General features: G+C 42.3%; 2 protein-coding genes across 4 annotated transcripts; one reads left to right on the plus strand and one right to left on the minus strand.

Annotated features, from left to right (window-relative positions):
* Positions 1-212: 212 nt before the first annotated feature.
* Positions 213-8,254, minus strand: LOC135238544 (protein S100-B-like). The gene is made up of 4 exons (XM_064306555.1): positions 6,049-8,254; positions 4,985-5,120; positions 1,543-1,711; positions 213-469 (listed from the first exon to the last, which is right to left on the minus strand). Exons 2-3 carry the CDS (start codon positions 5,111-5,113, stop codon positions 1,571-1,573), a joined length of 270 nt encoding a protein of 89 aa, XP_064162625.1. The 5' UTR covers positions 5,114-5,120; positions 6,049-8,254; the 3' UTR covers positions 213-469; positions 1,543-1,570.
* A 523-nt stretch (positions 8,255-8,777) lies between these two features.
* inpp1 (inositol polyphosphate-1-phosphatase) lies at positions 8,778-15,024 on the plus strand. Of its 3 annotated transcripts, none has more exons than XM_064306553.1 (6): positions 8,778-8,923; positions 9,551-9,761; positions 9,970-10,030; positions 10,840-11,040; positions 11,831-12,005; positions 12,485-15,024. In XM_064306553.1, coding segments are annotated over exons 1-6 (1,146 nt in total). In that variant the 5' UTR covers positions 8,778-8,921; the 3' UTR covers positions 12,981-15,024. The 3 variants fall into 3 exon arrangements, with proteins under 3 accessions (XP_064162623.1, XP_064162624.1, XP_064162622.1); XM_064306554.1 differs by lacking the exon at positions 8,778-8,923 and adding an exon at positions 8,976-9,059; XM_064306552.1 differs by lacking the exon at positions 8,778-8,923 and adding an exon at positions 9,056-9,136.
* Positions 15,025-15,353: the final 329 nt, after the last annotated feature.

Consider the following 15,353-nt stretch of genomic DNA (forward strand, 5'->3'; position numbering starts at 1 on the left):
TTTTAATGTGGTTTGAATTTTAAAATTTGAGCAGGTTCCTTTCATTGCCATGGAAAAAAAAATAACAGTTAAAAAACATATTCTACCTCTTACCAAGATATTTCGATAAAATGAAGAGCACCTTGAAAAGCAGAATGATTGAAACATTTAAACTCCCATGTCTTGTTCTCCCCTCTGTATCTGAGCAAAAAAAAAAAAAAAGATCAGCTTGATCATTTATAGAGTCACTCTCTTTATTGGCATTGTAGGATCTGGGTTTATTGGCATTGCTTACAGCTATGGGTACACTTAAAGAGTGGGAAATACTAATGCATGTGGGGGCCTGTTTCTCTCCCAGTGATGGTTTGCTGGGGTGGACACACTGCACCTCATGCAGCCACTCAGGAAGATGCCTGGAAGAAGCTTCTGGAATTCCGGGAATGCCATCTTGGGGGGGGATACTCTTGGCTGGCCAAGTCAGTCACCTGACCTGAATGCAATTAAACATGTGTTTCACTGGCTGAAGACAAGGCTGAAGGAAAAAGGCCCCAGAACAAACAGGAACTGAAGATGGCTGCAGTACAGGCCTGGCAGAGCATCACCAGGGAAGAGACCCAGCGTCTGGTGATGTCTACAAGTCACAGACTCTAGACTGCAGACTTCAGACAGTCATCAGATGCACAGGATTTACATTACTCATTAAATGTATTCATTATGGCTATGTTAATAAGATTATGTTAATTTGTCCAATTGCTTTTGGTCCACTTAAATGGGGGGACTAAGTATAAAAAGGGCTGTAATTCCTACCTGGATCACCTGCTACGGATTTAAATACCCTCAAATTAAACCTGAAAGTCAGCACTTTTTTCTCAGATTCATTGTTTTGTTTCACATCCAATATGCTGACACAATAACAAATTGTGTCACTGTCCAAATGCTTACAGACTGCACTTTAAATTCATCCCATTATAATCTGAATTGCTCTTGCCTGTCTTGTGGTGGCTACTCAGTTGAAAACTGACAGGGTGAAAAACTTCCCCTTAAACCGACTATTGGTCTCGACCTGTTTTTTGGTCATTTTTCTAGATTTACAGCAGTGATCAATTCAGAAATGACTCAATCCAATCCCTGACCAGTTCTTCTCAATTAGGCTATTTTGCATTGCAAAATTCTGCACATTTAATCAACATTATTTAAAATTGTGGATGCATGTACTTTTGACCTCACTAATGCTTTGAGAATATTCATGGAAAAGCTGGGGTTACACCATGGCCTCACATGCTTCATTGATTCATTATAGTTGAGTGGCTGTGATGTTCAACATGTATAGTAGCTTACATTAACATTTTACAGAGACAAAAAAATGATTTGTTTCCTAAATTTTCAGAACTTTCAGGTAACGCCATAGTTTAGGAACTCCTGGTTTAAAGGGAAGTTTTCCACGCCGTCTGTTTGCAGCTCACCAGCCACCACTGCACCTGCTCATTCATATGCTAAATATTACAAATAAACCATCTAAAAACCAATGCACGACATTTAATGAAGTGGGTTAATAGTTCTTACCACGCTGAAACTCACAAGCCACTCCCCCCTAACAGGTCTTTGTGAGGTCATGACATGCTGATGTAACCATGGCAACCAAGGCTATGAATTCTTGGAAGTCAATCTCCAGGTCTCCGTTTTGGTCCAGGTCAGTGAATACCTGGTCCAATGTCTCCTTATCCTGGATGTTCTGCAGGAGAGTGACAAGACCAGAGGTGTGTGTGACAAACGAGCTTCAAGTGATAATTATTACCAGGACAGATCACTTCAATTAGAATTCAAAGTAATGAACTGAATGATTTGTCACCATTTAATCTGGTATTAAAATAACATTTCTCAAATATTTTGGAATATATTGTGCCTGAACCTGTTGTACCTGTTTCACAAGAACATACAGTATAATAAAATACATTATGAACAAATAAGCAGGTGCTTCTTTATAGGTAAAGTATAATGATTCATCCGATTTTTTTTCAATTAACAATGCATCTAGGACCTCTTTCATTTTCTTTCATATCAATAGTAGCATATCACCATAACGAAATTTAGCATGAAATGGATGAAAATGCCATCGATGTAATGAACTGAACCATTCCTAAAATCCAGGTAAGCAATGATCATGGTGATCAGTTAGTGGAAACAAAAGGCGCAACATTGTGTGTGTGAAATGTGTGTGTGCACTAAAAATCCACACATTTGACAGCATACCGAACAGATTAATAAAACATTACGAGGTTTATTATTAACTGTCCCTGTGCAAAGAGTGAATTTCAGGAAGTACAAATTTGGCAAAAAGGTTTTTAAAAAGCGAAAGGATGAACCCATTTAAACCTGCGCAGCTCTTGGCGACCTTTGCTCTGGTAGATTTTAAGAGGGGTAACACATATCAACGGCCAGAAGGAAAAGCTGCTTGTACATAATCAGCGTCAAACCTCTCAAGATGGCGTCAGACCACTATTTTCCGAGGGAGGGAGCACTGATGCCCTACTTGGCAAGGACGATATTCCTGGCATAGTGCACAGCTCAAAATTAACGCAGAGTCGCTCGAAGTTCAAATCCTTTGAACTTTGACCTAGTTTGACGCTGACCCTTCATAGCACGTGCAATCTCATTACGGCTTTGTGTGACACAGACAGATGCAAAGGTGGAAGAACAGCTCATTCTGTATGTCTCAGTCTCCTGAGCTGTGCAACCAAAAAAAAAACAAACAAAAAGAAACACAACCTGCTATTATCACCCCTGATTTACAGTTCTCCAAACCCCCGTCTTCCCAAATGTATGACGTCAAATTTTCTGCAGCTGGCGATACTCAGTTCTTCTCATGTAGTCACCGCCTTACTTGGTGTTGAACGCAGAGTTCGATTTTTGTTGTGTTAAAGAGGCTTGACGGGTTGCATTTGGAAAACAGCGGGTGAGCTCGGTCATCCAGGATGGCAGTTTTCATATAACACTGAAAGGCCAAGCTGGGCCATTCCTGTAATTTCTGAGCAGATCTTCACCACATTCTGCTGTTAGTTTTTATTATCTCCGTGCCATGTTAGGAAATCAGAAGGGGATTGTAAATTGCAATCTGTAAACACAGATGCCTTCAGTGTCTGTGGCCTCTTTCTCTTTCGTTTTGCTTTCTGCTGCAAAATGCAAAAGGCAAATCATTCTGACTTTCAATCGATTTCAGAAAACAGAAATGCATCTACAACACATCAGCGCAAACCAAAGCATAAATGCAAGCGAACCGCCAGTACCCTCGGATGTGTTTGTTCTATGAGTGTCATAATGCCTGGTAGAGCCTGGCACTGCCTGTTTGGGGTGAGCAGATTTGTGATGCGATGCACCTGATGTGAGCTATCAAAATGGAATGATTACCGCATGTTGAATACCGGTATTATCAGCTATGGCTGGTGGCGTATGAAAGGGACTTTTCACTAGTAAGGTTATAGATAAACTAAAAATCTACTTGATACTGATAGCGTAATATGGTAATGATCCATACCGTATATCATTATTTGTCTTGGTCCTCTCCTGTCTTCTATTGCATTAAGCTTAATGTGTTCATGGCTATGAATAACTGTACAAAATGAGTATTGTACCTTATCGGACCTGTGTTTTGTAGTTGATGATCCAGTGACCTTCAGTAAGCACTTATTGTACGTCACTTTGGATAAAAGCATTCACCAAATAAATGTAAGGTAAAATGTAACGTAATGCAAGATGTTTTGGTTATCTTTTCAAGTATTTGATATTTTTATCCTGTCTTTTTGTATTTACCTTTGCAAGCATATTGAGGCAACAAGGCTCCTATTTCACAGTATGTGCACATAAGGTCTGTCTGGTTTTTGGAACATTCCTGGGATGTTAGGAAAGTTAGGACATTCCAAACACATGCAGTTGTCCAGTTTCCTTGATTCCCCTGGAATGCTATATTCAAGTCACAAGAACTATTTCAGAAATGGCATTAGAATGTTATTCAGGTTTTCCAGTTTTTACTTGGGTGCTGACAACATTAAACATATCTGCTTTTTCTAAACCTTCTGGAACATTCTTTAAAATGTATTTGATGTGCATCCTATGTTTTTCTTGATGATGTGAACAGCCATCAGGGGATACTGCCAAGAAGCTTGTGTGTGACGTGCCTGCAACATTTTTCTCTGATCTGACAGTACTTGTACGTAACAATAAAAATATTACAAGAGTGTTCGGAGAACATTTCACCATATCATTATCTCACAATGTTATATAATGAGAACTTTCCTAGACATTAGCCGGGTAAATGCAAACATCACCTTCTGCACATCCATGTCTACAGTATCTGCTTAACCTTGCAGTATGTTTAAAATGTTAAACTTTGTCAACAGAAACTGGTTTCTGCAGTGGACACAACTGACCACGTCCCACGTGCATATCCTACTGCTACCGTACATTAAAAATGTTCACCAAGGGCCCACAGGCTACTAATTGTCACTGGTAAGTAAAGGTCTGATCTGCACTTGCTGTCTCCTGTTGTTCTGTGGCCCCTAGTTTTATTTATTATTTTTTTACTTTGATTTTTACTTGGAATATTATTATTTTATTTGAGATGGCAGAGTAATTATTTTTTTTATTGAATTTTGTATTATTATTATTATTATTATTGTTTAATTTGTTCATTGCAGCAGCAATTATGTGGCCATAAAACAGCCTGTAATGTGTGTTAAATATGCGTCTAACCATACTCAGCAGTATGCATGAGAAAAGCCTGCGCACTAACCGCTCTGTTCGGGCGCACAGTGAACACGTTCGCGGTGCACCTGTAAAGAGCACTGACCGTGCCGAGCTTATCCCGTCCAGCGTCCTCTAAAAAACATAAGGGACACTCGTCACACTTAAACACAGCTGCCTCGCATCTCGTATGATCCACACTGTGGCTCTGTGCCGCAAAGCAACCCACGCCTCCACCCTTTTGATTGCACTATAAAAGCATACGTACCATGATGAAGTGACTCATTTCGTTATTAATTAGATCCTTCAGATCTGTCTTCTTCAGTGTGGATTTGTTCTTGGAATACTTGTGGAACATGTGGATTATAGTCATAATGGAGTTCTCCAAATCTGACATGGTCCCCCTAGACAAAAAAAGATACATGTAGTATTGGTGTTCAGCTCGGATATTGCTAACATACAGTACACCGGTAGAATTACTGAACGTAGTGATAGTGTCATCGTATCATTTATGCTTCAGTTTACCTAGATCATTTCAAATATTTTCTTAAGAAATTCCACTGAATCCTACCTTTTCGGCTTAGTTTCAAAATGAACACTATTTTCTTCTACTGTGACACCCTAGATGACACATGTTTTGTCTAGTCTTAAATTCTGAAAATAAGTATTGAAAATGTTAGCCTAGATGCTGGGTGTGTCTTCAGGAAAACATGTAGTTAAGGATCATCATTGTCTTTATCACCACCATAGAGAACGATTAATGCTATTTTCCGACAATCGGCAAAAAGGTGTCACGGTAGGTTAAATAGGTAAATGTTTTATGCTCAGACTCTCCTGATAACAACAAATTAGAAATATTAACATGGATTGTGTTTAATAGATTCCTGTAGCAAATTATTTCACTGACTGTTAAACATTTATTGTTAATTCCTTTGGCTATAATAGCTGAATGTTTAGAGCTGATTGTGGTTTTACCAGTTTTGACACTATTAGCTACTAATACACTTAGCAACATAAGATAAGTTCAGGTAAATAATAACAATAATAATAATAATTATTATTATTATTAGTAGTAGTATTAATTGTAGGATTTTTACAATTGCTGTTATTGTTGCTTTCGCAAGAAGCAGTTGGGATGTTTTCTCTAACTTGCTACTATACCACAAATAACAATAGAATTGTTCCAAAAAAAAATCTGTAAATTTTTGAAACATTTTTACCACATTTCCACACTTTGAATATGTATGCATGTAATCAACATTAGACATTAAATAAGATGCAGGTTTATGCAGATACAGTACATATTTATCAAATTTAGGAATAAGAAATTACCTGTATTTGAAGAGATCTTTTCTATGAGGAGAATTCTGTCTCGTCACTGCACTGCCTGTGAGCTACTGTGTACTAACACATTGACCCATTTAGTCTTAAAAGCTCCGCCTAATGCACTATGTAACGGATATTGTCCACACTGCAGCAGTCAGTTCTGTTAAAAAATCATTAAAGAAAAATAAATTTGTTCACTTAGTGGTGAAAGTAGGCTATTACGGCCTTGTGTCTACTACGTGTCAGCTGTACAAATGGATTTGGGGTGTGGTAGGCTTGACAAGTTGGCCAACCTCATTTAGAGTTTACATTTCGCCATTTACTGTACAGCACTGCAAAAATCAGAGACCCACCCTCTTTTATTTACTTTCCAATGAAAACAGCGATTCGGTGCAAGTTAGCTATCTTTCACTGTCGGAAAATGATGCAGCAAACATATATTTAATGCAAAAATCTCCACAACTATGCACAATATCAAATCTTTCATCAAATCTTTCAGTATTTAGTGTGTCCACCCTTTGCCTTTATTACAGCCCCCATTCTTTTTGGGATACTTGCTTTGTTCTTGAAGAAATCTGCAGGGATGTTTTCCCATTGTTCTTGTAAACACTTCCAAAGTTCAGTCTTAGGAGTTGGTTGCATTTCCTGCCCCTCTCGACCCAAGTAACCCCAAAACAATTCAGTGATGTTGTGGTCTGGACTCTGCGGCGACCAGTCCATTGTTCCGAGAACACCAGCAGCTTGATCTTCCTAGCAGTGTGCTCGGGGTCATTATCTTGCATGAATTTGCTCCATATAAAACATTGTCCAGAGGGTATTGCATGATATGTAACTTGCACTGATCTTCCACTATGATTGGCTGATGGTTGCAGACATGGTTCTAAGTGTCTTTCGTTGCTTTGGTGGCGTACATACTGCCTTCTATTGTTTCCGAAAATCTCAAATTTAGACTCATCAGCCCATAAAACCTACCTTCACATCTTAGGTGTCCAGTTCCGGGGTACTGGTGAAAATATTTTTCCCTTTTAGTTCCTTATTCAGTGGTGGCTTTTTTATTTTATTTTTTTTAAAGCTGCACATTCTTTCAGACCTATAGCATTGAGTTGTCTTCTCACAGTGGAAGGATTGACAGAAACACCTGTGGATTTCTTTGGATCTGAAGCCAGAGTGGAGCTTTACTTTTTCCTATCTCGCAAAGACAAAATCTTTAAGTGCTGTCTTTATGATGGTGATTGTGTTGGTGGTTCGACCAGTTCTTGCATGGTTGTTAAGAGTAATTTTTTCTCTGTCTGTTCCCTGTTTTGGAAATTCCTGTTTTTTACACTTCTTTTCAGCTTTCACCTTCCTTATGCAGTTGAATTATTATATCTAATCTCATCAGAAATATCTCCTTTAGCCATTTTAGATGCACATGGCACAGAATTCTACAAGGCAGCTAAGGTGTGTTTGGGTAGTTTGTTTGAATATTAGAGCCATTTTTGAAGGCAAATGCCTTTGTTGTACGTCGCTCTGGATAAGAGCGTCTGCCAAATGCCTGTAATGTAATGTAATAAATGTAAATGGTTCTAACATAACATTGACACGTTTGGTATCTTTTGTTGGGAGGACAGCTGTAATTTGTTGACTGGAAGCACAAAAGACTTATAGTGGTAGCAGAGTGCACAAAAGAAAGAGTGGACAAATATTGATAGATTTGATATTATATGTTGTGGTGGAGGCTTTTCTGAAATTTTTGTTAAATATATGTTTCCTGCATTACTGTCTGACGCTTGAAGAAGAAAAAATGCACTGAATGCATTACATTGCTGCTCCCTCTTAAAAGTTACCTGGCAGGCATCAAGCATGAATGCAGCCAGACTTTCATAATTTAAATTATGATAAATGATAGGTATTTCTAATCATCCATATTTCGTTCATTTCGGGCATTAAACAGCGTGATTGATTTTGATTTCTCATGCAAACATTAAACTATACGATTTAAATAGTTATGTGAAGATCTGCCCGCCGTTCGTTATAGCCCACGCACCCGTATTTATTTTCGTTAATCGTATAGCCTACAGGTACATTTGGAAAAATATGTAACTAACCGCATGCAAGTGAACCCGTGCCATTTCTTATTTTCGACGAACTCAACTACAAAATCGCTTGTTGCAGTTTTTTTAAACACCACAAGGGTCGCCCTTCTTCACATCTTAGAATGTCTAACATATCACAGAAATGAATCATAACTCCGCCCTGCTCTACTGCGCTGTAGGCAACATTTTGAATGGAGAAACACCTCTGTGCTTTTTCCAGCACATCTGCACTGATGTAAATGAACGCGAACAGGCCACACAGCTCTTGAGATTGGAGCGTAATAAGCCTGAGAACTCCCTGCATTTACCTTGACGAAGCTCCAAGAGAAAATTCTTAACATTCTATTATAGGCTACAAGAAACGAGAGCAAGTTACGGACTGCAGCTTCAGGACGCGAAGCAAAAAGCCTATTTTAGATCAGCAAAAACCTTAGGAAAGGCCAACATTTGCTGGCAAATAGGGAAAACTGTGAGTACGACGGAAAACGTCACCGGAACTTTAATTTTGTTTATCAGCGTATAGCATTTTATTTCGACGAGGCGGTATAACTCCGGTTATAGACTCGGTGTTTACCGGATGGAGTTGATTTCGCATGTCAGAACACTGCAGTAATGTGTATCGAACCATGTTTTGATGTTCTGTATTGACATTCTTGTCAGGGTTAACCTACTCGGCTGTGATTTTCAATGTTGAGAATAGCCTATTTGTGTGTATTTAAAAATCTACATAGACTGTAGCCTGTTAATATGGGATAAAACAGCGGAACTGGCAACCGAACGTACAAAAGAAACAATAACTCATCAATGTAGGTCATTTTGTATCCATTACATTGTCGAAGCGAAATTTTCTTCCGGCGTTAAAGAAATTGTGCCTCTACCGCCTTATAGACTGCGTAACGTAATGGAAACTGTTTCCATTTAGCACGTTCACTCGCGAAGAAGGTGGGGCGATTAAGTTTTCGGGGGTGTGAATGTCAGTGTTTGAAGCTGTGTAGTGAATCTTGAGGGACTTTTTAAATGTAGGCTACCCGTTTATATTATATGCACAGCGTATGTATTGCTGTTTTTACAGATTAATATAGGCCAACTGTTAACCTAAAAATGTATACGGTTAATCTTTCATGCGTTTGCAACACAAACCTCCGTATTCGTCATGACTGAATTAGACAGCTATTATCGTTGTTGCCTACACGTCAATTCTTTAAAACGGAAAATATTTAGAATACAATTGAACCTGGTGCTTACGCTTTCAAACACCGGGTAACAAGAAACAATCACTTTTATGAAATGAATCTTAGCTCTGTAGTTGTGCCTTTCACATGTCCTGGTTCATTGATAGTGCATAATTAGGCTTTTGCTAAACCAAAACTAAACATTCACTCCCCTGGTAATAATTGCATTCCTGTCCTTCTGCACGTCCGGCTTTTTCTCAGGGTCGCCATGGCGGAGCTTCTGCGACTGCTGCTGCGCGTGTCCGAGAAGGCAGCGAACGTGGCGCGCGTCTGCAGGCGGGAGGCCCCGCTATTTGAGCTCCTAATCCAGGAGAAGACAGGGGACGACAAAAACAAGAAATTTGTACAGGACTTCAAAACGCTGGCAGACGTTGTGATACAAGAGATGATCAAACACGACGTCGTCGCGCAGGTCTGGGAATAATCGTTGTCAAAATTTTGATAATTAATTATCACTCCACCTGATCATTTGTGTCGAGGTTTTTACCTTATCGGTTAAACACATAGGGGCATAAAATAGCATACGTAAATATGAAGACGAGAACAAGCCCAGGCTCGACATTTTCTTGCTCGTTTCCGACTTAATTGCTGATTGTGGTGGTGTTACCATGGTTTTCTAGTTCCCAGAGATGAAGGGATTTATCCATGGAGAGGAGTCGAACAAGTTTGAGAATGGACTGGGTGAGTTCTCATTCAGACTGCCTGGGAGGGGGGTTCTGGTTAACACAAAGAGGGCTGGAGCACAGGCTGTCAGTCACTTGGCTGCCTTTTTAAAACTGCACAAATAATGGTGACAAATTTGATTACCAGTCACATTGCATAGGCACTGTAACATACCAGTCACATTGCATAGGCTCTGTAACATACCAGTCACATTGCACAGTCTCACTGTAAAATTTGAGTTAGAAAATGGGTGGTAACTGTATAGCTCGTAGGTAGGTAGTAATTATGTTGCTAGATTGCAGAGACCTAAAGTTCACAAAAATAATCTAATAAATGGCAGCATTAAACCGACTCTGTTGCACTGCAAGGTTCTTAACCTATATTTCCTCATGAAAGGTCAGGCTGTAAACAATTATGTAAGTAGTCGTTTTAGTCATTAGGTAAATATTATGTCATTATGGAAATGATTGATTGAATTTGCATTCAGATTAAGTTGGAGTTAGTGATGCTATGGAGCGGAATGTGGTTGTCCCAGAATGTGGTTGTCTCTGAACAGCTGCTTCCAAAGTTACTGAGGCGCATGAAGCAACACAGAAAAAAATAGTGTAATTCAAAACTTCTAAATGAGGTATTTCCTGCCTCTCACCCAATGCATGCTGGGATAGGCTGCAGCATCCCCTGCATCCCTGGCCAGGATAAGCGGGTATAGATAATGGAAGGAAGGCTGGATGGATAAATAACGTATCCAAAAAAGCGAGTGTCTTGTTGGCGCTCGGTGTCGGTCCCGGAGGCCGTCGGTCACCGGCTCGTGTTGCCCCCCCCCCCAGGGGAGAGCGTGACGGTGACGCTGTGCGGGACGGAGGAGGAGACGGCCGCTCTGCTGGCCACCGTGCTGGACGGCGACGCGGCCGCCGCCGCCCTCCTGGCCCGAGCCGTTCACCAGGACCTGCAGGTGGAGGACGAGGCCGCGCGGAGCCTGGAGCTGCCCCTCAACCCCAGCGACCTGGGCATATGGATCGACCCCATCGGTAATGGCTGCCCGCCCAGTGGTCTGACCATCTCCACACTGTGCATTAACAACCTATGGGGCAGCAAAAAGCCAGTCCTACTGGATGAGTGGATTAAGGCTATATGCATGTGATGGGTGGGGCCAGCGAGTTGTGGATGTGGTTAGATTCTAAAATGTAATTTCTGTCACCATAATATCAGTGGGCAGGGGTGGATAGTGCTGGTCCTCCAGCCACAGGATCTGCTGTGATTTCACCTCAAAAGTAGTGACCAATTTAGACTAAAGAAACCAGGTAAGTTACGTGTAGAATAAACCGTGTGAATTGCTCGGTTAGGAGTGGCACGGTGGTGCAGTAATAGCACTGTAACCTCACAGCAAGAAGGTAACGAGTGATAAATCCAGACTGAGGGCCTTTCTGTGTGGAGTTTACATGTTCTCCTCGTGTCTGCATGGGTTTCTGTCAGGTACTTCAGTTTTCTCCTACAGTCCAAAGATTGGAGAACAGTTGAATGCAGTTGGTTAATTGGAGAGGCTAAATTGCCCGTTGGTATGAGTGAGTGAGTGAATGGTGTGTGCGATGGACTGGTGACCCGTCCAGAGTGTTTTCCTGAGTCTCACCCACTGCATGCTGGGATAGGCTCCAGCTCTACCCCATTCCCCCATGACTTTGACCAGGAGTACAGCGCCTGAACAGTAAAAATTGTGTCTCTGTCCGAATACTGACAGACTGCACTGTAATGTCTTCCTCTGTGGTATCACCGGGGACGGTTCTTCCCCTCACAGGCTGTGGTGTTTGTGCCGTTCCTCAGATGCGACGAGTCAGTACATCGAGGGTCGGGAGGACGAGGCCCCGCAGGGCGAGCTGTGCCCCTCGGGGCTGCCCTGTGCCCTGGTCCTGATCGGGGCGTACCTGCGGGTCAGCGGGGAGCCCGTAATCGGAGTCATCAACCAGCCCTTTGCGCACAGGGACGCCTCCGGCCAAGGGTGAGAGTCAGGAAACCAGGTGCTCCGGTGCTCCCGATGCTCCCAGCACGATTAAAACACATTAAGAGAGTTTGGCTGCTACTGTACAATGAGCCTCGTGATTGGCTGAAATGTTCACCAGGCAGGCAGGGTTTCAGTTAGCATTACTCAAACGATTAGCCTATGGCACATTATGGGAGTCCTCTAGTCATGCAGCAACATGTTGTTAGCTTGTGCCGGTTGTAAATGATTCACAGCTCTCCCATGCAAGGGCTGCTCATCTCAGCTGGTGGTTCGTGGAGTTAGAGTAATTGGCGGCTGGTGTGTGGCTACAGGCTTTTCGGAGGACACATACTGGTCTTTGCCTCACCAAATCGTCTTGAGGATCTTACAGCCATGGGATGAGCTTACAGTGTTGATAACGGCTATTCCAGGTTGCACGAATGCATCCAAAATTTGTCTCAAAAAATATAAAAGGGTGCGGTGCGTTTCTGTTGCAGCTGGACGGGCCGGCATTTCTGGGGGGTGTCCATCAACGGGACCATCAACGCCTCCTCCTTGCCGAGGCCTCCGGTCCGCTCCGCCGCCTCCGCGGACGGCGACGGGGAGCTGAGGGCGGTGCTGAGCTCGGGCGAGAAGCAGGCGGTGAAGGACGCGCTGGGCCCGCTCTGCGGCGGCGGGCTGGTGTACGTCTCCGGCGCCGGCTACAAGATCCTGTGCGTCATCCTGGGCCTGGCGGACCTGTACGTCCTCTCGGAGGGCAGCACCTTCAAGTGGGACTCCTGCGCCCCCCACGCCATACTGAGGGCCCTGGGGGGGGGCGTGGCCGACCTGGCCGAGTGCCTCAGGGGAGGGGCTCCCGCGGAACTGGCGTACCACCAGCCGAGGGCGGGGCGCAAGGGCGCGGAGCGCTGGGCCAACCACGGTGGGATCGTGGCCTACCTGGACTCGACGAGGCTGGCGAGGGTGATCGGGGCGCTTTCGGGCAAGATCTGAATCCTCAGGATCCTCCAAGATGAAGGAATACCCTGAACTTAAACGCGTGATCTCAGAGTGGGTCGGGTGGGTAGTGTTTTGTTTGCTGTTCTGTAGTAATAATTATGAGTCTCATCTCTTGTATGGTGCAGTTGGAGGGGACGCGTGAGAGACTCATACACAGCACTAGGAAGTGCAGCCTTCCTGTGTTCAGGCTGCCGCCATTCAAATTCTTTTTTTTAATCCAAACTGCTTTGACTTTCAAAGCGATCTATGTAAAACTACAGGGAAGATAGCCTGTGGGCAGCTTCTCTGTGTGATGCCTGGTGTTCGGGGAACAGGTGTGCAGGCAGTAGCTTATCTAAACTAAAGCATGTTTCGGTGTACAATACAAATGCCAGGATACAGAGGAATAAAAGTAGGTTTGACTTCCTTCTAAATTATTTATCTGGCTGAAGCTCCATGTTTGGTGCTTTCAAAATGGACAGTCTGTACTTTGAATTAGGAACATTTTATTGTAACGGAATTATGACAAAATTTGGTTGTGATGTGAAAGCCAGACAGAGTAGTGTCTAATCCTCTTGTCAGAATTGAGCCAAAAACAGAAGTAGAGTTAATTATCCATTGGTATTGCCAATTAAGTATGATTTTGTCTAGACTTACCTACCTCCATGGTGGGATCAAGGGGTCTCTCCTATCGCAGGTTAACAATGAATTAATAATAAAACCATCATCTGGGAGATCATCAAAACCTTGCAGTCAGGACAGCTCAACTTATTAGAGTAAGAAGATCATTTGTAAACACGCTAGTGGTGAAGAAACTGTTTCTCATTGGTTGGTTCTTCATCATGGGATTTCTTAGACTAGTGTGATGGAGCACGAGTAGGATGAGGAGGAAGGCCTTTTTCACTGGAGCAGAAAGCCCCAGTGGTGTGCTGTTTGGCTGAGCTGGATCAAGAACACTCCAGACTCAATGCTATTGGTCAGTGATCTTGTCACCGTGGAGACCTTAACATGTTTAAGAATTGCCAGTATTGGATAGGGTGCTGAAGTTGAAATCCACACCGTGGTCCAATTTGAAGAGTGATGGTGGCAGTTTTCTGTAACCTCATGTTTTGATAAACATTAAAGCAATCTTGCTGTGCTTGTACAGAGATGTTCGCTGATATAATCTAAGTCCAATTAACTTTAGTAAACATTCCAGCTACTTTCTTGAACTAAGTTGCACCAATGCTTAATTCATTGTGTGGCTTGATTCCTGTGCATCATGCATCGAAGAGCACTGAGCGGTATTTCAGTCTTTATTTCTGTAATGCCTCCCTACACGAGCCGGAAGCAGACTGTCCGGCTACCAGCTCTGAATTTACTGCCTCGGTTATTGTTAGTCGTATTAAATCATTGACAGGGTTATCACCTGTGCTCCTCTCTCCTGTTTAGCCAGGCTTTTGTTTTCATTCCCAGGAATTAATTACGTCCAAAAAAGGATACAAAAGGCCTGGCTAGCAAGGCTAACTGATTGTAGACAGGATGGGGAGGAGAGTACTGTCTTAACACTGCTTTTATTTTTTAATCTTTTAATTCCTGGCATGTTGTCAGGATAGCTTAGTATGTTCATCAAGATTGCTGACTACTCTGTGCTAAGTGGAATAGTTGACCCGAGCACTTAATGGAAAACGAGTTACTTTCCTGTCTCCTACAGCTCTCTTTGTGAAAATATACATGGCAAGAGTGAACAGGAACCCTTGCTCGTCAAAAGTATATTCCCTTTTTAAAGCAGTGCATTCCAAGCTCATTGGTGTACTTTTTCCACACCATAGGTTTACAGGTAATTGGTGGTTGGATCTGTGATACAGAAGAGGTTTTCACACTGCAGTAATGATAGTTTTCATTTTACATATTATCCCCGCGCCTCTCAGAAGGCAACCCTGAATCTCTGGTAAAAAAAAAAGTCAAGTTCCATGTTGCTATGGGAACCATCATTAAGACAGTAATGTTTATATGACAGTGTAATTGACATCATTTCAACAGTATAATGATAATGAATAATAAAGATTTGAATTTTAAATGCAGACTGTGGTAATCTGGGACATTCAAGTGGACTGATTGCTGTGTTGAAAATGACTGGCGGGACCTAGGGGGGCTTAAGTAGGGTAATGAGAATGAGAGATATACGGAGAGTGCACCGGCCAGTGATATCTGCAGCTTGTCTGATGTGTCTGTTCATGACCACATCTCCAAGGAAATGACACTGTCTGGGGGAAGAATGGTCTTTTTGGGTTAAGTTTATTGACTTCGGACACATCCGATAAGCAACAGCCCGCAAACTGCAGAAATCCACACCGTTAAAACTAGTATAGGCCATAATTCTATTTGACAATTCCTGTAAAAGAAATA

Source organism: Anguilla rostrata, chromosome 13 (genome assembly GCF_018555375.3).
Source record: "Anguilla rostrata isolate EN2019 chromosome 13, ASM1855537v3, whole genome shotgun sequence".
NCBI classification, from domain to species: domain Eukaryota; kingdom Metazoa; phylum Chordata; class Actinopteri; order Anguilliformes; family Anguillidae; genus Anguilla; species Anguilla rostrata.